The 24,382-nt window shown below is 44.4% G+C and overlaps 1 protein-coding gene across 18 annotated transcripts in view; it reads left to right on the forward strand.

Annotated features, from left to right (window-relative positions):
• The window catches only part of MYT1L (myelin transcription factor 1 like), a 383,510-nt gene that overhangs the window by 356,710 nt on the left and 2,418 nt on the right, over positions 1–24,382 (forward strand). For all 18 annotated transcript variants that reach the window (XM_030555505.1, XM_030555502.1, XM_030555511.1 and 15 more), the window contains 2 exons: positions 16,037–16,128; positions 20,674–20,777. In XM_030555505.1, coding sequence (XP_030411365.1) covers positions 16,037–16,128; positions 20,674–20,777 — 196 coding nt within the window. The remainder of the gene's footprint in view (positions 1–16,036; positions 16,129–20,673; positions 20,778–24,382) is intronic.

Raw genomic sequence — 24,382 nt, forward strand, 5'->3', positions numbered from 1 at the left:
CTACATTTGGCCTCCAGGACCTCTCTCCTCCCTTTCCCTATGTCACTGGTACCAGCACCACTGACTTCTCCTCAGCACCACTGGCTTCTCCTCAGCACTACATAGAAGGCTATTTACATGTCTCAAGAGATCTGCTGCTTTCCTACTCGGAAGGCAATTCACTATGAAGCTCTCCCAGTTATCACAAACCCAACTATCTATATTTCTAATAATCAATCCCCTACTATTATTACCTGTCTCTTCTTAATAATTGCCCCTGGAAGGGTATCGTCAGTGCAAGTGGATACCATGCCATCATCTGGAAGGTGGGTCCTGACTATGGGATCGTTTCCCTCTGCTCCAGATTGATGCTTTCCTGTCTTGAGACTTTCATCTTCTTTAACAGCCCAGGGACAGTCAGACAGGAGATAGGACATCTCTACTGTGTCCCTGAACATTTACGTACCTCTCTGTTTCCCTTTGTTCCTCCAGTGCACCACTCTTGCATCCACTATCCCTGAGGGCTGTCAGTTGCTTGCACCACATGCTCAAATGCACCGCCTGCCCATGATGGTTCTTATGTAGGTAAGAATAATGGCAACTGCAACCAAGGTAACCTTGATTGCTTTGCACTGTACAGAAACTGTGATGTTCTGTACTACAATGAACAAACCTGAGTTATGTATGTCTATGTAAGAGCCAACATAAGGTTAACAAGGCTCTAGAGCATTAAAATGAGCTAAAACAGGATTACACACTAATCCCACTTGTAGTGGAAGACCTATCATTGAGAAGTGAATTATAAAGGCCATATATCTGATGTGAGCTGATATGTATTATTCTGTTGAAACCACTAAATAATCTGGTAAAATATTTCTATTGGTTGGGGTTGTTTTTAGAAAAGTCGGTGATTTATGAGGCATTGAGGGTAAATTCTGCTTAAATTGTTTGAGCACTGAAGCAAATTTTATTCATGTTTTGTTCTGTCTCCTGAAAGAGTGGAGGCAAGTAAATTCCTATACTCTCTCCTTAATCTGGCAGAAGTCCTGCCTCACTCCATCCTCCTCCTCGCTTTCTCCCTTTCTTTCTTCTTCTGGCAACCAATAACTCCTTCCATTTCCATAGTAGTTTCTCAGCTTCATTCTTCCTGATAATTTTATTTCTGCCCTTGGCCCACCCTCTGCACTTTAGCACACTACTGGCATTATGCTAATTCTTCCCTGTACCTGGGCTAACCTTCCAGAGTGACCTGCCTTCCCCTGATTGTTTCCAACTTAGAGCAGCAGCTAGTAATCCCCATTTGGGGAGGTGAATCACATCTGTAGTGCAGGCAGAAGTAAGTGGAGTGTTTACCATCAAAGAGTGGGGTCTGCCTGCATCCAAGATTCCCAACTCAGTTCATTATATGATTGTAAACATTTCAACAAGATACACGCATAGGGCAGTTAAAATCAGAGCTGGGCCAGGGATCGGGACTTTTCTGTTGGCCCCATTATTTCCTGCAGAATTTAGGCTTTTTTTTTTTTTAAATTAAGTGTCTAGACCCTATGGGGACAGAGGTAATCAGATTTTGAGTGAATACAGTGTTGTCTCATTTTTCTGGCTCCTCAGAGAGATAAAGGGAAATAGTAGGGCAAAGAAAAGTGTGAACTACCCCATTCATTATAATGCCACATGAACTCTGAACCCTAGCAATCCCAGGGACTAACAACAAGAATTTTCCTATAAACTGGGGCCATATCAGTTGGAAGTGTCAGAGGAGGAGATAAACCTTGGTTTATTGGTTGATCACAGGATGACTATGAGCTGCCAATGTGATATAGCCGTGAAAAAGGCTAATGCAATCCTAGGATGCATCAGGCTAGGTATTTCTGGTAGAGACTGGGAAGTGTTAGTATCATTATAAAAGGCACTGGTGAAACCTCATCTGCAATAGTGTGTGCGATTCTTGTCTCCCATGTTTAAGAAAGATGGATTCAAACTGGAACAGGTGCAGAGGAGGGCTGCTAGGATGATCTGAGGAATGGAAATGTACCTTATGAGAGGAGATGCAAAGAGCTTGGCTTTTTGAGCCGAATAAAAGACGTCTGAGGGGAGATAGAATTGCTCTATATAAATTCATCAGAGGGATACATACCAGGGAGGGAGAGGAGTTATTTAAGTTGAGTGCCATGGTGGACCCAAGAACAAATGGATATAAATTGGCCATCAACAACTTTAGGCTTGAAATTAAGCGAAGGTTTTCAACCATCAGAGAAGTGAAGTTCTGGAACAGCCTTCCTAGTGGAGCAATGGGGGGAAGAAAATCTGACTGGCTTCTAGACTGAGCTTGATAAGTTTATGGAGGGGGTGGTATGATGAGACTGCCAATAATGCCATGTAGCCAATCTGTGACTTCCAGCAGCAAATATCTCCAACATCCGGTTATGGGACACTAGATGGGGAGAGCTCTGAGTTTTTACAGAGGATTCTTTTCCAGGTGTCTGGCCGATGGGTCTTGCTCACATACTCAGGGTTTAACTGATCGCCATATTTAGATTGTGGGGGTTTCGCATTCCTCTGCAGCATGAGGCACAGGTCACTTGTATGTTTAAACTAGTGTAAATGGTGGATTCTCTGTACCGTGAAATCTTTAAACCCTGATTTGAGGACTTCAGTAACTCAGCCAGAAGTTAGGGGCCTATTCCAGGAATGGATGGGTGAGGTATTGTGGCCTGCAATGTACAGGAGGTCAGACTAGATGATCATGATAATCCCTTTTGACCTTAGAGTCTACAACTCTATGAGCCAGTATACAAGTCACCATGGTACAGGTTCCCTCCCACCAGGGAGCTGTAGCCTCAGGCTCCAGGACTGGAATCAGTTGTTACTGCTGAGCCTCAGACTATCTGCATTTGTTTCTCCAAAGCCACTTCCTTCACCACTTCCTGGGATAATGTGTGACCAACTAAAAAGTCCCTTACATTCTGTTCTCTTGGGATCTGTCCATGAATTGCTCCCTTGGCAAGCTAAACTACTTCTCAGGGCACAGGCTCACCAGTCAAATACACAACAAAAGCCCAAAGAAAACAAAATTCTTCCCTCGGACTAATTTCTGAGGTCGCAGTTTCTCCACAGCAGGTCTGTGTCAATATCCTGCAAACTTCCCTGCCCTCTATCTTAAGTCCAGCCATGTTCTTTATAGGAGCTCCTACTTCTTCCTAGTCTTTTCATGTGATGAGGAATCAGAGCTGCTTATATACATTAGCTCCCTTTCCCAGCATGCCTTGCTGTGGTAGTCCGCAATTCCCAGACTACAACTCCCAGAATGTCCCAACCCTGGCGAAAACCAGGGTCAAGATAGTGCTAGACCTGGTCTCTGTCTTAAAGGAGCAATATGCTCTGTTACCCAGAACTTTTAATTAATTCACTGTTGGTAACATCTTGATGGCACACCACAACACGGTGAGATAATATTTCTGTCACAAGAGGATGATTTTTGCATGGCAACACAAACATCACTGCAGTGACAGCCCGGAAGAGCCTGTGCTCTAGGTAGGAGATTATCCCTTAATGCAGGAGGAACAGGCTGGCCACTTCCACATTTGGATTTCTGTGGGCTCTTCTCTACTGGCTTCACAAAATAAACGCCATCATGGTATGATTGCTAGGGATCAGATTCCTCACCTTTGCTGAAATTGGACTCTTCAGCCTGCCATAGACGTGGAGTAAAAGCTTAAACTGAGGGCTAAAAGAGAGAGAGTGGTTCAAGATAATTAAAATGGTACAGAACCCTAAAGTTTTATCCTGTCATCCTCCATTCCCTTGGTTGTGCCAGTGATGTATCTCTCACAAACTTCTCTGTGCACATTTCTCTATGCCACTCTTTAATCGTGTCATGGTTTTGATCCACAGAGGCATTAAACTGTTGTTATTTCAGTTCTTCCCCAAAACTCAGTTCTTCCACAAGGTCAGGCCCCACTGTGCTAGACGCTGTACAAACACATTGTGCCAGATATAACAGACACAAGCAATATCTTTCAGATTATTCTATCAATTTTATAAATGTTATTTATGGGCCAGGGATTGTATTCTAGCTGTATGGGCATAGGCAGCGAGTTATATGGTGGTCCACCAATATTCAGGAACATGGGCCAAGCTCCACCAATGTTTGGGCTTATATTTTCAGAGCCGTCCTGTCCATGGGATGGACCGGGCAACTGCCTGGGCCCCATGATTTGTGGGCCCCTGCGCTTCAGGGGGATGTGGAGTCCAGGGCAGCCTGGGGGGTAGTTGGAGACCTAGCACTGGCAGCAGTGAGCAACCCGGCCCCAGCCCACCCTGATTTGTTCTGCTCCACCCTGCCCTGCCTCTTCCCACGCCTGCTCTGCCCCTGCCCTACCCCCACTCCACCCCTCCCCACAAGCCCCTGTCCCGCCTCTTCCCACCCCTGCTCCACTCCCTTCCTGCCCCCATTCCACCCCTTCTCTCAAAGCCCATGCCCCGCTTCTTTCCGGCTTCTGCCCTCTCCCCCTGAGCAACGCCTGGAGCCAGTAGGACAGGCAGGGCTGAGCAGAGCGGGCTGGGGCCAGGTCGCTTGCTGCTGCCAGTGCCAGGTCCCCAGCTAACTCACCCAGGCAGGCCTGGACCCATGTTCCCCTAAAGTGCGGGACCCCCCAAAGCACAGAGCACAGAGCGGTTGCCACAGTCTGTCCTATGGATGGGATGGCTCTGCTTGGATCCATTCTGGGCACCCTCAAAAACTATACAAACCCAGTGCCCATGTGCATGGGGGAAGGTTACCAAATTCACTTCAGGAACTGATTACTGAAAATCCTGGAACAGGTAAACAACTCCGGAGAAGTTCCAAGCCCTGGGAGGAACTGCATAAACTCATTCAGACTGGGTTCAAGGGGCCCAGGAGACAAAGAAAGGGCTTTCCATAAAGAGTCAGCATAAACTGATTCAGGGCCTTAATTTTGATTGTAACCAAGAGGGCAAAATCCTGCTGGAAGAGTTTGAAAGACTGGAACCTACCAGGCTTCCCATGTGGAATATGGGTGACACCTAGCATGCCTGTAGATTGCATCTTTTTTTATTATTTGTGTCCTTTATAATTCTTTTATCCTAAAGCAAACGTACTGGGCTCCATGAAGGCTGACTGGTCACTCTGTCATTGTCCCTGGGAACAAACAGACTGCAGGTTCTGGACTAAAGTCAGACCTGTTATGATGACAGTGAATTGTAGTAGAGACTGCAAGCCTAAATCCCCTATTTAGAGGGTGAGGGAGAGCAGTGATTGCTGGAGTCCTGAGATCTAGAGGGGTGCCCTGGAGGAGACCACAAAGGAGACAACCCGGAACTGTGACACACATAACAAAAGAGAGTTCCTGTCCTCAAAAGTTTACTTCTAAATAAACAAAACAAATCAAGGAGAGAGCAAGGGAAGTAAAGTGATTTGTCTAAGGTCATGCAGCAGGTCAGTGGCAGAGTTGGGAACAGAACCTAGGTTTCCTGCCTCCCAGCCTAGAGCCCTATCCACTAGATCACACTGATAATAGTAGCCATAGTTTATTATTATATATTATTTCATTCATAGAACTGGCAAAAATCAATTTTGAATATATTGATGGAAAATGCAGTTAAAAATTGTAATTTTTTGTGAAAAATTTGTCCCTGTTTTTATCAGTTCTGCTTAATAATAATAATTCAAAACCTTGTAGATGTGATAATTCAGACCACTCAGAGTAGTATATTTTAATGAGTGAACGTCAGTGTTGGAAAGTCATAGGTTTTAAGATCAAAAGGAACAAATACAATCGTCTAGTTTGACCTTCTGCAGGACACATGCCATACAACTTCACCTAGTGATTGTTGGATCAAGCTTGATAACTTGTGGTTGAATTGGAGTATATCTTGTAGTAAGAAATCGAGTCTTTATTTAGTGATGGAGAAGCTACCATATCCCGTGGAAATTGGCTCCATATTGCACATCCCTAGGTTATTTAGGAGAAAAATTAACTGCTGTACTGGTTCTGACTCTGCATTTAAGCTTGACATGTGAACAATTAAAAAACAGTAGAAAAAATCCACTCTAGCCTTGGGAACAAAGTGCAAATTTCACAGTATGCAGAAGCATATATGTAGCATGTGGAATCTAGAGTTCAAATGTTTTATTAAATTTTGAATATGTTTGTGCTGAAATAATGTAGAATTGATTTTTGGAAACATTTCAGAATGTCCTCTGCTTTTAAAGACTGATAGAAATGGGAACATAATACTCCAACTTATCATGACAGTAGACGTATTTTTCCTCCTGCCAATTCTACTACACAGTGCCATATTAAGATTTTTAAGAATGGGAACAGTTTTGTGCCACAGTTAATTGCTGAGTGTGAGGGCAATCTGGCCCAACATCCTTTGCCAGAATAGAGCAATTAGAATGCATTGTGATGATGTATTCTTTTGCGTGGTGTGATTAGAGGATGAGCATAATATGAGAGAAAGTTCAACATTTGAGGAATGTAGGCACACTTTTAAATGTACCACACTTAGGGACACTTTTAAAAAAATACATGGTGAAATTCAGTGGCAAAACTGCTATTGACTTGAGTTGGGCCAGGATTTCACCTACAATTTTTTAAAGTCTGAGACAATCAGATGTCTAAATACTAGTGAATTATTGGGTTTTTTTGGCCAACAATTAAATCTGAGTTTCTATACTTCTTTGATTACATCTGCAAATGGTGAGAACTGCTGATTGACTGAAAATTGATCAGTAGTGGATATTATATCTTGGTTGTGTTGATTACTGATTACTCTCGCCCCTTGCTCCACCAATATGGCCACCAGGTGCCCGTTATCTACCGGGTAATGAGCGTTGGGGTAGGGCGGAGGTTCGATCACTGGATGCCCTGGGGGGGGGTGTCAAGTGCCCACGGGTAGCGACGGAGAGCACGCAAGCAATCACTCTTAGTGTTTAAGAGAATAAGGGTTTATTAAATGAATCACAGATAATGATAAAGGAGAACACGATCAGTTACATCTGGGGCTTACAACACACTACCAAAGCAAATAATACAAATACTGCAATTACAAATAAAAGCTGGCCCTGGTATTTTTCTAAGTCCCAATAGTTATTTAGATCATTCCAGGGGTTAGTAGAGGTGATATTGGTGCGATTAGTAATCATAAGTGCAGCAACTAACTTCCCTAAATAAATTGTGAGGCTCAACTGATCCCCCTTGCTTTCGAGATTTCCTGGTCACCGGGTTTCCCCTAGCAGGAGTCTCGGGGCGGCTGGAATCAGTCTTTGCCTCTTATCTATCAGTACAGAATACTTAACAGCTAATTATACTTACACATACAAACCACAAAAGTTTCATTACGGCCGGCAAACGGTTAGGCTTCAGGAAACGCGTGAGCCGAGAGAGCCTTCAGGGTGATCAGGCCTGGATACGGTTTCGACAGGAATTCGGGGTCTCTCCGCCCGTCCCCGGGAGGGGACCGGCAATATATAGTAAATTTGTCGTCATAGTTTGTGATAAGCCAATTGGGGGGTCGCGAGTGGCAAATGCCCATACAAGGGAGGCAGTGGGCCCCAACGTCCCTACCCAGGAAGCGACTGTTGTCAGGGGAACTTTGTCCCTCCAGGCTGGCTGACCACAAGGCTGCTTTTCCTGTTGCAAGTTCTGCTTTCTGGGCAGCTACGTGACCAGTGGCAGTTCTGAGGGGTGGGGGAGAAATCCGTTGGGGGATGGAGGCCAGAGCACCCGTTGTCTGGCCCTGGGGCCCCACTTGGGGGTCTAACATGCCCCCATGCTCCGGCCGACAACGCCCCACGTACCTAAACCTCAGTGTCTGAGTCAGCATCCGCCCCTACGAGCGGACGTTTCTCAGTGGCCGAGGCAATAAGGGCACTTCCCACCATCCGCCGAACACAGGCCTTCACAAAAGCGCACCCAAGGCAGAGGAGGCAGAGGCCCACCACAAGCGACACAAAAAGGGATTGAAAATAAGCCTTATAGGCTCCAAGGCCCAACCACTCCAGCCATGACCAGAAGCGGAAGGTCTCTCTGGACTCACGCACAGCGGTTCCTAAGGCCTTAAGATCATCAATTACTTCAGTTAAGTTTCCAGAAATAGAAGAAAGAGAGATACAGCACTTATCTTTAAACTGGGGATACATAGATACAAGGGTTTCACAAAAATCCCGTGATTGTAACAAAAATTGTATCATTAAGCGATTCTGAAAAGTATAATCTGCTAATTCACCTAGCCGCTGATTAACTAAAGTAAAGCCTTTTGCAGTAGTATTAGCTAGCGTTTCAATAGCCAGTGATTGAAATAATACTTGCTCACGCAATAACATGTACCCCACGGGGTTGAACGAGACTACTGAAGAAACCATAGAGGACAACGCCCCTTTCGCCCTCTCCCACCATCCCCAAGAACGTCGAACCCTCCCGGCTGAACTGGGCTGCCAGGTCTTGACATAAACACCGCCCCCTTTTATCAGGAGAGAGCCAATAGTACATATGCCCTTGGGGTTGGGGGGGAGTGCCGCAAAGGCAACCTCGCCACATAGCCAGAAATGACCAGGTCGTAATCTGTTTAAAACCCAATTAGAATAAAAATAGGTGTGCTTAAGAGGGTTAAAAAAGGTGCTAAAGGGTGGGGCCCAGACATCTATTTCCACGACAGTTGTATTGACTATTGGCGAGGGGGTGTCCCGATCCATAACAACGTCACTGTAAGACACGTTGCCATAGACAAGGGTTTGGGAACAATTCGGATACGTGCCGACCCAATGAGGTGAGTCTGACCGGTTTTTATGTTCCTCCCTGCCATAAAATGCCCAACAGTGGGACGCCACGGGTCTCTGTGCCGGTGACAAGGGGAGTGGGTCCCTGCAGCGTGCTCTAGTTCTATTAAAAATAGGGAAAACAAGAGGGGAAATGGGGTTAAAAAGGTCATTTGTGCAACCTATCCACTGCGCGGTAGGGAGCCACTGAGCTGAGGGGGAAGAGCAATTAAGGGGACCATTAATACTACTAAAGTTAAACACTAACGGTAATAAATCAAACAAAGGCCTATTTACAGACAGCTTGTTAGAACATGCAAGGCAGTTATCAGAGGTCAGCGAAGATAAGTCGATGTTTCCTCCCAGGGCTTCCTGGATCCAATAGGCTGCAAACAGAAGGTGATGGGCATTTTCGCCCACAGGATACCGTCTCAGGTTCAGCAGAGGTGGGCCCCTCCGATCGTCGTTCTGGCTCCCTGCCGCTATGGCAAACTGTAAGACAGAACAGAAGGCGGCCTTATTGGCCCCCGTTAGTTCGCTCCTGACTCAGAACGTTTGCTTATCCAGTTATGGTGGACCAAGGTGTGGGTGCCCTGGGCATCCACAACCGTGTAGGTATTAGGATATTTACCTGCACTCACAATTTGTGCGGCGTAGGGTTCCCGGCGACCTGAGGCCTGTGGCTCAGCCACCCAGACTAGTTGATCAGGGTGATATACAGGAGTCCAGGGACCTCTAGGTCTGGGGCTGATCTCCGGCCAACGAGAATAGTTTGCATTGAGGGAGATAAGAACCTGGGGTAATAGCGCACTCCAGCCCTTGTAGTCATCGTTGGGATTAACTGAACGTATCATGGTTTTCAGAACCCCGATTTTCCGCTCTACAACACCGTTACTTTCGGGGTGATACTTCAAGTGAATATGGAGGGAAGCCCCCCATCCCAGCACTAATGCTTCGAAACGTTTGCTGGTAAACGGGGGTCCTCCATCTGCTTGAACCTCGGAGGGCACACCCCATGCTGCAGCTACCTGTTGCAGCGCCCCAGCCACGGCCGCAGCCGTGGTGGTATTCAGGGGAATGCAGTGAGTTTGACGGGAGCCCAAATCTACCACTACCAGAGCCTTAGGGTGGCGACGGGCTCCGGGTAGGGGTCCCATTAAATCTATTTGCCACACCGCGCCAGGAGGGAAGTACTCTGCAGCGTACGCCCACCGCTCGTAGCGCGGGCGGTTTTGGGACTTGATTTGTGCACACTTAAGGCAGGCCTGCACGACTCTTTCGCAGTCCTGCCGCCGCACCTCAGGCTTTCCCTGAGCACCTAGGGCTAACTGATTGTATAGGCGGCCGCTAGGCAAATGCCCCCAATCCTCATGAAGCCATTGGAGGAATGGGTCGGTGTTAAGCTGGGGCTGCTGCCCCAGGCACACTTGGGGTGGTGCCTGAACTTCCCTCATTCTGTGATCCAATTCGGAGTGGAGGGGGTTAGAGTCAGGACGATGTGACGGGCAATGGGTTACAAACCAGGGCCGTGGGAACTTACGTACGAGGTCAAAAATAGTCTCCCACAGGGGCGTAAATGCTGTGGGGTTAGCCTCTCCCGTGAGGATGCTGAGACAAAATTGTGAGTCTATGCCTAGCACGACCTGAGCAGAAACGGAATGGGCCTGGGTAACGTGCTGGGCAGCGAGAAGAACCCCATGAACTTCGCTATGCTGGGCCGATGAACCCGGGGGAAGGAGGTCAACCTGGAAGTGGTCGCATTTAGCACAGAGGACACCTGCCCGGGGGGTCGGGGAAGTGCCCCCATCAGATACAATCCAGGGGTCATATTTTGTTTCTATGCACAGGGGCTCCGAGGCTATTGGGAATCGGACATCGTTTGGCAGCGATTTAAGCGTCCATTCCCGCCACGTGATCTCCCCCACATAACACAGCTGTTGCCACGTTAGGCTGGTTCCATGAAAACTGGGAGGGGGCAACCGCGTGAGCCATGGAATGAGGTGTACCTCAGGGCCAGTCAGGGTTCCCTTACTAGATAGCGGGGCCCAAATGCGTGCCTCACCTGCGGCTAGTAACATGAGTCCTATGGGCCCATATCGATACTGAGGGCCCTTGAGCCGTCGGGCCCAGTTATAGACCGGTTGCCCGTCCTGTGATACTGAGTACCCATAGTGATGTTGTGTAAAGAAAAGGGTGATGGTAAAAGGTGAGTCCCTTTTGTATCGGGCCAGCCGTGGGTTAGAGGCAAACCAAGTGGCTATTCGTTCCAGGCTTTTTTGAGCTTCAGGACTCCATATTTCCCGTCTCCGTTTGGACGAGAGGGGTTCCTGGATCACCTCCAGGTCTACAAGGTGTTTATCTGGGATGAAGTGCCTGTGATAATTAATTAGGCCTAAAAGTCTCTGCAGTTGCTTTTTATTCTCGGGTGGGTCTGTTACCCAAGGATCTAGAATCCCCGAGGTGGGTTGGCCACAGTCGTAGGGGTCATAATGTTGGCCTAAGAAGGAAAAGCTTTGAGAGGGCACAAGGTGGCTTTTTGCCTCATTAATTCGCCACCCATTGGCCTTTAGTTCAGCTACCACGGCGTTAGTTACGTGCTGAACTATGTGTTCGTTGGGCCCAATTACAATTATGTCGTCCACATAGGCTAAAATGGTGGTGCCCCCAGTGGCTTCTACCCCTTTTAAGGTTTTCGCGAGAGCGGCCGTTGCCAAGGCTGGGGAATTACAGAACCCCTGAGGGCACACCTTCCACTGGTACTGCGCGCCCAGGAAAGCGAAATTTAAGATTTGGGGTTTGTCCTCCAAAGGGATTTGATAGAACATATCCTTCAAATCTAGGGTGCAGGCCCACCTCCCACCGGCATCGCTTAGCTGCTGCCGTATTTCTGGAATGGTGGCTGGGCCTGCAAACGGGAGGTGTCGGACCCGGCTATTTGCCTGCCTATAATCAATTACCAATCGAAATTCAGAGGGGTTGCCGGGCTTGGGGATTCCCCAGCCGGGAGATAGATAGTTGGACGCGGTCGCCTGTACTATCCGTCCCTCCTTTAACAACTGGTCGAGCAGCTGCTTAATGAGGGGGATGCCTTCAGGCTTCGTGGGAATAGGGGAAAATTTCCATGAACTGTTATTAACAAGCTCGGGGCTATAAGGGGGGGGGTCATCGGGTGACAGGGCGACGGGCAGGGCCTGACAGACCTGTTTTTGTAATCGCAATCGTTTTATATCCCCAACCCCCAACAAATTTGTTCCTCCCAACAAAGCCTTTACCTTTCGCTTGTACCCCTTATGAATTAAAGTGAAGCTGACTACAGGCTTTTCTTCAATACTGTTAAGACCCTGGACAAACATAGTAGAACTTGTGGGTACGTGGGGCACATCGGGTTTTATAACGGAGATTTGAGCTCCGGTGTCCAACAGAAAGGATACAGGGGTGTAAGGGGGTTTGGGACCAGCTACTAACAGGGTGTGGTATGGTCGGTCATCCCAAGTCTCTGTGGAGGCCGGGGCGCACCCGGCCTCTACTCGTTTTTTGTCCTCAAATAGTCATCCCAATCCTTCCATCCCAACTGCTTTCCCAAATCTTGCTGTTGGGCATCAGACATCTTCCGCAGTGCCTCCTTGGGGATCCCCTTATGTAATAGGAACCCAAAAAGTGCTCTTTCAGCCTTGGTTCGTTCAGGGTGTTTAGGCTGACCCTTATTAACAGGGTTCTCAGCTGGAAGGGCTGAAATGGGATTCTTCGGGGTCGGTGGCATTCGGAGCCGGGACACGGCCTCATATAAGGTAATTAGAGGCTCCCCGACCCAACCATGTAATAATAGGGATCCCCCTGTGTCAATCGGTGGTGCGCTATCTATGACTAAGTCCACTGCGTCCCTAGTGACCGGGATCAGGGTAGGGTCCGCGACATAATTGAATGGAACAGGATCCTGTTGTTGTTGCTGGGTTAAGTTCAACGAGGTCGCTTGTGCATCCCACAGTACGATAGATGCCCCGGCAATAGCCCAGATGATCTCGTGGGGTGTATTTATGCTGCCGGGAGGCACAACCAATCCCTTAAGGGTGCCTTTCATGGCCATGGCGGCCGCGGCCGGGGTGGTGAGCGGCCAGACCCCATTTCTTAAGAGGTGGTGGCCCGTGAACCCGCCTGCCCAGCTGGACGTTTTAGCCAGAACAGCGGCTTCGTCCCTGTCTACCGTCTCTGCCCCGTGATCCAGGGCCAGACGACCCAGCCACACTAGGGGCGCCTCGCCCTCCTTTCGCTTTGTATCTGCTAAGAATTCCTTCAACTCTGCCTTAGTGCGGGTTCGCCATTCGGTGGTCGTAACCGTCTGGCCTGTATTAGAATCCACCTTACTTTTGGTGATAGCAACGGGCATTGCCTCCATCTGCCTCTCCTGCTCAGGCGCAGGTGGGGCTGAGGGGAGAGCAGGGGGGAGAGCAGGGTAGATCGAAGCGGGAGCTTCATAGGGGGGTGGGCTTTTACCAGCCTGACTCCCGTCCTCCTGCTCCTTGCCACTTATCTCACTTTCTGCACTGTCGGTACCGCTTGCAGCGGCTTGTTTAGCAGCAAACATAGTGCTTCCATGAAGGACCGCACAGAGGTCCAGCGCTTTGTTAAGTGCACTGAACAAGACCGTGGACACGTCCTCCGACTTAAACTCGTCTGGTCTAAGTTTCTTTGTCCGCCTGGTCTGCTCTAATTCCTGCAGTAACTGGGCTAGCAACCCGTGGGCAGGATCACCTGGCTGTACCCGGGGCGGGGGTATGAGTTTAGAAACGGTGGCCCCGGATTTCTTTAGGATACGGCTACACTCCTTCCAAATGCCTGACGGTGTCTCAGTCCGACTAGTTTCCGCAACCCCCGTGCACTGGGGTTGCAGGGAACCATCGGCCGGCTGACACTTAAAGGTGGGATGGCAGTGGAGGAGGCATCCTACGGCAGGCAGGGTTAATGAGGTAGTATAGCTTTTCGACCCTGACCCTGACTCTATAGTACAAACCCAATCTAGGGTGGGCCTCGCAGACTGTCTGCTGGCCACTTGGTGAAATTGTAAGTGTTGAAATTGCTCAAGCTCAGATTGTTCACGGTCCCCACTACACCACGGGCACTGACCCTCCCGTAGGCATCCTGTTCGTGACGCCATGTTGATTACTGATTACTCTCGCCCCTTGCTCCACCAATATGGCCACCAGGTGCCCGTTATCTACCGGGTAATGAGCGTTGGGGTAGGGCGGAGGTTCGATCACTGGATGCCCTGGGGGGGGGTGTCAAGTGCCCACGGGTAGCGACGGAGAGCACGCAAGCAATCACTCTTAGTGTTTAAGAGAATAAGGGTTTATTAAATGAATCACAGATAATGATAAAGGAGAACACGATCAGTTACATCTGGGGCTTACAACACACTACCAAAGCAAATAATACAAATACTGCAATTACAAATAAAAGCTGGCCCTGGTATTTTTCTAAGTCCCAATAGTTATTTAGATCATTCCAGGGGTTAGTAGAGGTGATATTGGTGCGATTAGTAATCATAAGTGCAGCAACTAACTTCCCTAAATAAATTGTGAGGCTCAACTGATCCCCCTTGCTTTCGAGATTTCCTGGTCACCGGGTTTCCCCTAGCAGGAGTCTCGGGGCGGCTGGAATCAGTCTTTGCCTCTTATCTATCAGTACAGAATACTTAACAGCTAATTATACTTACACATACAAACCACAAAAGTTTCATTACGGCCGGCAAACGGTTAGGCTTCAGGAAACGCGTGAGCCGAGAGAGCCTTCAGGGTGATCAGGCCTGGATACGGTTTCGACAGGAATTCGGGGTCTCTCCGCCCGTCCCCGGGAGGGGACCGGCAATATATAGTAAATTTGTCGTCATAGTTTGTGATAAGCCAATTGGGGGGTCGCGAGTGGCAAATGCCCATACAAGGGAGGCAGTGGGCCCCAACGTCCCTACCCAGGAAGCGACTGTTGTCAGGGGAACTTTGTCCCTCCAGGCTGGCTGACCACAAGGCTGCTTTTCCTGTTGCAAGTTCTGCTTTCTGGGCAGCTACGTGACCAGTGGCAGTTCTGAGGGGTGGGGGAGAAATCCGTTGGGGGATGGAGGCCGGAGCACCCGTTGTCTGGCCCTGGGGCCCCACTTGGGGGTCTAACAGGTTGAATGGATTTCTGAGGTCCCCAATATAATACAATATCTCTGCATTACTATGGGTATTAATCAAAGACTGTATAAGCTTAACTGGATAAATGGTTTGTGCTACATTTCAGAGATGCTGAATTGAAATTCTGTTGGGATTGTAGTTGTATATAGTAAAATTGCCCCCATACTTCTAATTCTCTCAGTTTTAAGTGGATTGCTGTACTTAATTGTCTTTATCAAAATTTTCCACATTTCAAGAAAATAATTATTTGTATGTTTTTCATGTATTAGTATATAGAACACCTATTCCCAAAATAGTATCTAGGATTCTGTACATAGAACGAGATAGTGGAGGCGTGAACCCTAAAATACAGTGTTAAATCACATTTTACATGCAGGTCTCATCTTGGGCTGGGAATGCACTTTGCCAAAGTCTAAACAAAAATCTGATCCAAAGTAATTCATATGTTTTAAAAAGGAATTTAGAAAAAGAACAATTCAAATATAGGAATAGGTTATATCTATAAAAACGAGCATACTTTAAAAGGGCTAGTCATTCATAAGAGCTCATTATTAAAGACACAATTAGAGCTAGCCAGTTCCCTGAGTCCTTGAAATTCAGATTTCCTGTGTTTGGGTTTTTGAGTTGAAAGGAGTAGGGCAGATAATGTTTTGTTTAAATGGAGCATTTAAGCAGTAACCTTTTTTAGAAGGTAGGTTATTTATGGGTACTTATCACTAAAAGGCTGCATTGTTCTTTTCCTAGTTAGATTTTGTACATAAAATGCATTTCCTTGGATTTATATATAATCTGCACATTCAAAAATAGGTGGGGGCAGAAAAATAAAACCAAAAAATAATTTATGAAGCTCCTCCCTCTTTTTCAGAACCAGGTGCCTTATCATTTTGGTGCAGAGTGGAGATAAACTTTTTCTCAGATGTTATTGTCATGACAGTTTTAGTTCAAAATTTATTGTCTTGATCTATTACAATTGAATAAAAGCAGCAAAGAATCCTGTGGCACCTTATAGACTAACAGATGTTTTGGAGAATGAGCTTTTGTGGTTGAATACCCACTTCGTCGGATGCATGTCAATTGAATAGGCTCTTTATTTTCTTATCATTCACAGTCTATCAGGATGCCCCAGAGCCACTTCCGCCATGAAGAAAGCAAAGCTGTCTGGAGAACAGATGCTAACAATAAAGCAACGGGCCAGTAATGGTAAAATTTTAATAATTCTTATTTAAATATTACCTCTTTGCAAGATAAGACACATTGGTATGTGGACCTTTTTATAAGTCTTTCTTAGTGTATATCATGAACAAGATCGTTTTAGAAAGCAATGCAGATGATGTCCATGCTATTGAAGCCTGAGCCAGAAATACAGTAGATCAGATTCTGACCTGACTTACACCAGAGAAAATCTACACTTTTATTGACTTTATTGAGGAGATTCTGGATTTACACAGAGGTTACTGTGTAAATATTTCCAAATATAATAACATGCTATGTTTTTTCTGACTTAAGTCTGATGCTCCAAGATGGACCAGTGGGTCTCCCATTGCTCAACTGCTCAGAAGAGGAGGGGACCTGATTTTCAGAAGTGCTGAGCACACCCAGCCCCCACTGACTTCAACTGGAATTGTAGGTGCTCAGCACTTCTGAAAGTCAGATCCAGAAGGCCTTGTGCTAATCATCTTCAGGAAATCCTCTGGCCAATCTGGAGGCCCACATTCCTGGCTGACCAACGGAAAACTATACTTTCTATCTTCCTGCAGTTGTGCTTCAGGACAAATATTGGCAAAGGAATATCATAAAGCTGCATTACATCCAACATCCCAGCCATGTATGAAAAGCACTTTCAGCAGTTCATATACAATCCAAGGGAAAGTACTTTTTAAACTTTAGAGAGACAAGGTGGATAATATCTTTTATTGGACCAACTTTTGTTGGTGAGAGAGTTTGAAAGCTTGTATCTCTCATCAACAGAAGTATCTCTAATATCCCACCTTGTCTCTCTAATATCCTGGGACCAACATAGTTGCAACACTTCTTTAAGTTTAGAATTGTATTTAATGAGAGGTGCTTATTTTTCCTGGACCATTAATCTCATCCCTTACACATGCGATAAACTACCATCCAAAATCCATAACACTGCCACCTTTTCCACCTTCAAATCCCTTCTCAAAATTTACCACTTCCTTAATGCTTATGGAATGTTGCCTCTTTTAACAGCTAGTCAGGTGACAATTTGTGTTTATTGCTCCTGACTGGGAAAGAATTGCACACCGCCTATGATTTTGTTACCCTGTCTCCCTTAATCCCAGTCCAATTGTTTGTCTCATACATCTAATATGTCTTGTCATTTAGACTGTGATCTCATTAGGTTGGGGACTGTCATTTACTATATGTTTATACAGCTCCCAGTCCCGGATCCTCAATGGTATTTAGGCATCTAACTCCTGTTGATTTCAATGAGAGTTAGGTACTTAAATATCTTTAAGGATCTAGGCTCTAGTGCAATGGGGCCCTGACTTGGTTGGCCTGAAAAGCACTACCACAGTATAAAGGAGCCTATAATAAATAATCGCTACACGGGACCTCTTCATTTACAAAGCAGTTAAAATATCCCAAACTGGAACTATGAAATTAAGAAGCAGCTTTGATTGGCTCCAAAAGGAATCCCCTGCACTCCTCATTAGCTGGAAGAATAAAGGCTATGACACTTCAAAGGTGTGAAGGGGAGGGCTATAGTGAGGAAAAAAATGGAGATTCATCAGAGTTCTTTTAGAACTTGGGAGAAGTGGGGAGTAGTCTTAAAAAAAATCCAGAATTAATTTGTTGTTACAAATGTAATGAATATAGAGTTATCACATTAATAATCAACTGTATTGGTGTCTGCAAGACACATTAAAGATATGTGTAATCTATTGGTGGCAAAATATTATTAATCAAACATATCAAGAGAAACCCCGTCCATCAGAAAGATTGTAATTAAGTGTGTGCCAGGGCATGAGATTGGTTTAAAAATCATGAGATTAAAAAAATCACTTATTTTCTTTTTAGTGTTTCTGTTTTTTTGAGCCTCTAGGAAGAGCTGTCTACCTGCAATTCGTGTATGATTAGGTTCAAAAATCAACCTTTAACACACAAGCAAAAAATGTGCGGCTTCCCACTGGCTGCCTGGAGGAAGACTCCACGTACCCTCTCCAAACTCTTTAGGTGGAGGCGCTGCCAATCTGTCCTCATCCCTTACCACAATCACTATCCTGCCTCCTATCTATCCTCCCTACCCCACTTACATTCTCCCTCCAAGCTCCTCCATTGTCTTCTGTCTTTCATGTGTGTCCTGCTTTCCCCTCAAAGTCTCCTATCCATCACATTTTCCCTCCTACTTCTTTTTTCCCTGCCCATTCAGGTTCACACCTACCTCTCCTACTCCATTGCCCTACAAGACTCCCTCCTGCACACATACCCCATATTCTTCAGCTGTACTCTACATTTCTCATCACACAGAGAGGCCAGTGTCCCACTCTTGCCTTCTCTATACCCCTATGTTCAGGTTCTCTTCATAGTGCCCCTTGCTGTCCCCTGACGGCAAGGACATCTTTCATAAGGGTCTCTTTCATTGACTATGGACAGCAGTGGCCATCTTTGCTGAAGGCGACTTAAACTTCCTTGCCTCAGAGTGGTCAAGCCAGAAAACTTCCCATGATTTGTCACAGAGTAGTTCCCCCTGTAGCAAACTGAGTGAGCTTTGTCAGATCCAAGGACTGGCTCAGTAATGGAGCTTGTCAATGGAGTTTGCCTGGCAGTTTCTTAATTTTCCCTATCTCATACATATCCCTACCCGTAAACACTACAGGGGGTAGGAGCATGGGGATGCTGGTGGGCAGCCTCCCTAGATAACTGGAGCACTGTTACTGAGCTACTGAACAGGAAGGAAGCTAGACCAATATCCATAAGTGAGGTTCCCAGTCCTGCTCCTGGTGAAATCAGTGAGTTTTGCTATTAATTTCAATAGGTACGGAATGGGCTGTAGAGGTAACATTTTCAAAAGCACCTAATTACTTAAGAGTCCAAGTCCCATTTTCAAAAGGCCCAGTTCCTTAAATGTACTTTAGCATCTATCTGCCTCTTTAGGCACCTCAATACTCCATATAGGCACCACTGACATTTTCAAAGCCACCACCCAGTTGCTGCCTAACTCTATTCACATCTAAGTCCCCCCGGTGCAGAGTTTCCACCATTCAGCCTTTGCAAAGCTGCCTAAACCCTGACCTTGCCTCACAACTAATAAACTGCTCAGAGCCCTAGCTCAACCCAAATCACCAGAGACCCAAAAGTAGGTCCTCTAACTAAGCGAGGAAACACCTATCTTGCCAGTGGGGCCCCATCCCTGGACAGAAAAGATGAACACTTATGTTAGAAATATTATTGGAGAGAAGCAGACTCTGCTCTCAGAAATCAATAAAAGTGAACATATGTACTTTGGTCACACCAGGCACAGAGATGGAAATATCCTCGAGAAAGTTATCATGGAGAGAGTGGTGGTGGGTCATCATACAAGGGGATGATCAACGAGGAGATGGATAGATGGTATGTAATAGATCACTGAGAGACCAGTTGATGAGTGCGTGAAGTTAGCGATGGATCAAGAAGACTTCCAAAAATTCTGCTATGATGTCACCAGCATTTAGACATGAAAAAATGGACTTTACTTCCTTACTGAACATGCCTACTGGTTCAAGCCTCAAAGGGAAGATAGGCAGTGTTAATCCCACTGGGTTAGGTGTGTAAGGTATGTCAGGATTTAGGCAACAGAGTGCATGTCAAGTTGCTGAAATTTAGGTGCCTTGGCAACTTTTATGGTGGAAACATAGTCTCCGAGGGAATTTAGGTACCTCCAATGTTAGGCAGCAGCTGAGAAGAGGTTTTGGAATGCCAATGGTGCCTAAATGTTGGACTTAGGCAGTTAGGCGCTCTGGTTCATAATGAAACATATAGGCACCTACTGGGTTTTCTAAAGTGCCTAACTCCCAACTGAAATTATTGTGAATTAGGCATCTATGTGCTTTTGAAAATCCCAGCAGGTACCTATCTGTGTCTTTTAAATACCTTTAAAAATCTGGCTCCTAAATGCTTAAGTAACTTTTGAAAGTGGGACTTAGACTCCTGAGTCACCTGAACACTTCTCAACGTGTTATCCTATGTCATTCGGTAATGACCATTAGGTAAAGAACTATGGAGGTAGCAGAGGCTGCAGGTGGTCCAGCTTGACAGTGGCATTTTACAGTTTTTCTGTGTTGTGAAACATTTCCCCTGATTATACAAGCAAGTGATTTTGGGATAATTGTGACTTGAAACCATTGCCTTGTTAGGATTTTTTTTCTTTCCTTAAAAGGACAAGAGACATTGCCAGTATTTTTTTAAAAGGTCAAGTGTGACAATGCAGCATAATTCATTAGTAGAGGTACATTTTTAATAATGCAAAGACCTAATTAGTATATTTAAAAAGTGGTGTTATGTTTTTATCTCTCTCTAAGCTGTTTCTACCATTCTCATTGGAAAATTACCACAGTTCTTAAAAGAGACATGATGGGAAATACATGGGTTTAACTTCAAATGGGAAGTTTGATGAGACTTATTGTTTCTGAACTTTTTTTACTTGAATAAGTTTAATTTCAAATATGAAATGACTCAGTTGCAGAACACAGATTTATAGCTTCATTATTTTAATATCGCCTTTATTTTGATATTGCATAGGTATAGAAAATGATGAAGAAATTAAGCAGCTAGATGAAGAAATCAAGGAACTAAATGAATCCAATTCCCAGATGGAAGCTGATATGATTAAACTCAGAACTCAGGTAACAGTTTTATGAAGCCTTAAATTTAGCTACTTTTTACACGTGATTGATCAAAAGAAGTATAGGAGAAAAATTGTCTTTGGAAAAATTATTTTCTTTCACATTTTTGCTCACATTTCATATGTTCTTAATTTACATTTGTAAGCTTAGAAAACAGTATCTGTGGTGCTGTTAAGTAGTTATTTTCCACCACAGCAGCCACCAGTTTTAAAAACTGAAAGTCATGGCTAAATAGCCACCTTTGCATTTCCTTCTTATAAGATTTTATACCACCTTTGTATCTGTTAAATTCTCAGACAGCTAAATCATGGCACTGGTAGATGAGAACACAGTAGTGGCCAGGGCATTCTGCTTGCAGAAGGAGTTCACACAGAAGCAGCAATTGCTACACCTGTAATATTGTATAGCACTCCTCATGGCAACTGCACCAGACCACTGATTGGTTGGAAAGGACTCAGTCCATACCCCAGCTTCATCCTATTTGGGGTCCAAAGGAATTGGTCAGAAAATGGAGAACTATACTGTGAACATTTTTATTTCTCTTTTTCATGAAAATCTCTTTTGTTGAGGTTTTTGACCACTTCTGTAGATGGATAGAAAATGGGGTAGAGGTTCATTTGCTTTCCACTGAAATTACATTTTCCAACCGGCTCTCATATCTAGTGCAGTTTATGATGCTTTGTCTCCCTACAGTTTGATATCAATAAAGTGTACTAGGTACAGTCCACATTAAGGCTTAAAGGGTTTTTTGCAAGTGTTTTTTTTTTAAATGCCTTCCATCTGGACACTCCAGTATTCATTAGGCCAGATCTCATCCTGTAACCTGCCACAAGTGTTTGAATTTCTGGATGAATACCTAATACATTATGGCCATATAGAAAAATTACATGAAAAACTGGAACACCCACAGTATTCAAATAATCATACTGATACTCACAAACATAAAGTTATTCTTGTATGAAAGAACTTGTAGGATCAGGGCTTGTAGGTGGAGACTTGTATCAACACAATGAACACACAATCCCTACACTAATTCTAGCTTTCACTTCTCAAACAGCTTCCACTGTACACTCTTAGGAAACAGGGTAATGGATCAAGTTGGGGAGAACCAGTTCGTTTGGAGGAGTTAGACCACTGCATATTCTTAGGAAATGTTCAAGGGATCTATTGCACATTTTGATGTGACACAGACTTGGAAAGGGGGTAAAATTGTTGATGACAAATATTTACTGTCGTTAAAACTATTGACATCTAATGGAGAATCCCAACAAAATCGGACTTCACAATAATTCAGGGGTCACACTCTCAACCTGTTGTGTTCTCCAAAGGAAAATGTGTTTTCATTTCAAAAGGACAGACCTGGTGGAGCAAATCACTTAAATAGCTTAAGGTTTTTATCAGCTCGTTAAGGTCATGAAGATTATCACAGTCCATATGTACTGTATGGTACAATAAAATTTTAACATTAACCTTAACAAAATATATGCTATTATAAAAATACATTGTGTTATGTAGATTTCAAACAAAAGTTCATTATATAAATTGGGAAATATGTAAAAGAAAATTTATAATATAGAGAGCAGTTTCTGTTCTGTAACTATACTTAATTTATACACTGAAAATGAAAATGAAAAGTCACTTGATATGAGCCATAACTAATGGAACCAATTACATTTCAGATATTGTATGAAGGTAACAGTGTGCTAAATCCTGAGAGGTGCTGGTTACCTGGAACTTCACAAAAATCAGTGCAGTTTCAGGTGCTTGGTATATCTGTGTTTAGCCCAAGAGGAAAAATCTATCAGATAACAGTCCTCAACCACCTAAAGGACCAATCCTATGAGAGAATGTGAAATTTCAACTCCCATTGAAGTCAATAGTAGTTGATGGCTCTCAGCACCTCCTAGGACTGGGCCCTAATTATATTTGATATCAGAGGTCAATACTCTGACTCTAGTTATTACTTTTGATGTAAAAAAAAGTAAGGATGAATATTAAACATAATGACTTGGAATATGACTGACCTTAGCTAAGAAGAATTAAAAAAAAAAAAAAGTTACACATATGTAGTAGGACTGGCTCTTTAGCACTGGATTCCAAAAAGAGCATGAGTTTAGGGCATGTGCTTGGCCTGGTCTCTGACATATACATTGAAAACATAGCAACAGAGCTGGAATGTCTTTCCATTCTCTGTGTTAAAGTAAAACAATTCGTGCCTATTGCAGCATGCTGGAGAAATACTTGGAGAACTATTCATCCCGAAGAAATGTTCCCCTGTAATATTGACAGTGTGTGTCTCAGCTTGGATTATCTGCTGCATAAATATCAGTAGTCAAAGTCAAACCTACTTGACAGCTAGTCTTATGTGTGCACCAAGCTCTTAAGAAAAGATTTGCTTTTATCAATTAATATTACAGATCAAATTATCAAAAATCCACAATGATAGACTTGAGGCATCTAACTGTCTGATTGTGCCAGCAAACCTATTAAAACATACTGACTTAGGCTCATCTGATGGTCACATAAAAATCTTCTTTTCTTCAGACCTCCATACTGTTTGTGCTGACAAATGAGAGAGTTCACATCAAAATACTATCATTTTTTCCTATAATATATTATACCTGCAGTTAATTGTGGATGTCAAATTAGAACCAAGTGACTGTTTCTTTGAGAATTTGGCTCTATGTGCTCTTTTCTGCTTCCTGGGCTTCATTTTCTACCCTCTTGCCAATGTACATCTTACCTTACACACACACACATTTTATACTTGGTAAGAGATGAGTTGTCCTATGTCATGGAATTTAAATAGCCATGTACACTGGTCACGCTTTAAATGTTTCTTCATTTTAGAAAGATTCTACAGGTTTGAACAGTATACTTAAAATGGGGAACACTGTTGGATATGCTAATATCTCTCCAAATGGAATACATCTTGTAAGTGTGACCACTGTATTTATGTCTCACATCCAGTAAGTTACTTATATAGACCACTTCATGTTTATGCAACACACAGTTTCTTTTCCTAAATTTCAACCCATTTGAGACAGTAATCAAATGTTGTAAGTTCTGTCGTTAAGTCCTTTACGTCTTAGAGAATATTTTTAAAGGCCACACAACAAATATATTGCTAATAAAATACAGCAAACTTCATTTTGTTTATCATTAAACACAAACATTGAAAGCTGTTAGTAACATAAGGCAAAACATAAAAATATAGAAAAGAATAGTACTAAGACACACACATCTGATTATTGTGCTGTACTTATTGTGCAACAATAGTTAGCTTTCACTGACAGTTCTGTGAGAATATTCATTGGGCAGTATATGTTGAATGCAAATATAATTCCAAAGAGCCAAATGGTGACAGCAAAGAATTGTGCACACTTAGTTAATGGCATATACCCCAAAAATATGATAAATGTATCAGCTACTCACATTAGCCCTGATCCTGCAACCTCATGGATACAGGTGGATTCTTATATGGTGCCTCCGTTGATTTTAGCTGGGGTCCAGGCACATATAAGAGTCTGCCCACATGAATCAGCTTGCAAGTTTGAGGCCCTTATAAGTGCCTTTAAATACAAAAAGATATTTATTTTTTAAAA

This window comes from Gopherus evgoodei, chromosome 3 (genome assembly GCF_007399415.2).
Source record: "Gopherus evgoodei ecotype Sinaloan lineage chromosome 3, rGopEvg1_v1.p, whole genome shotgun sequence".
Taxonomy (NCBI): Eukaryota; Metazoa; Chordata; order Testudines; family Testudinidae; genus Gopherus; species Gopherus evgoodei.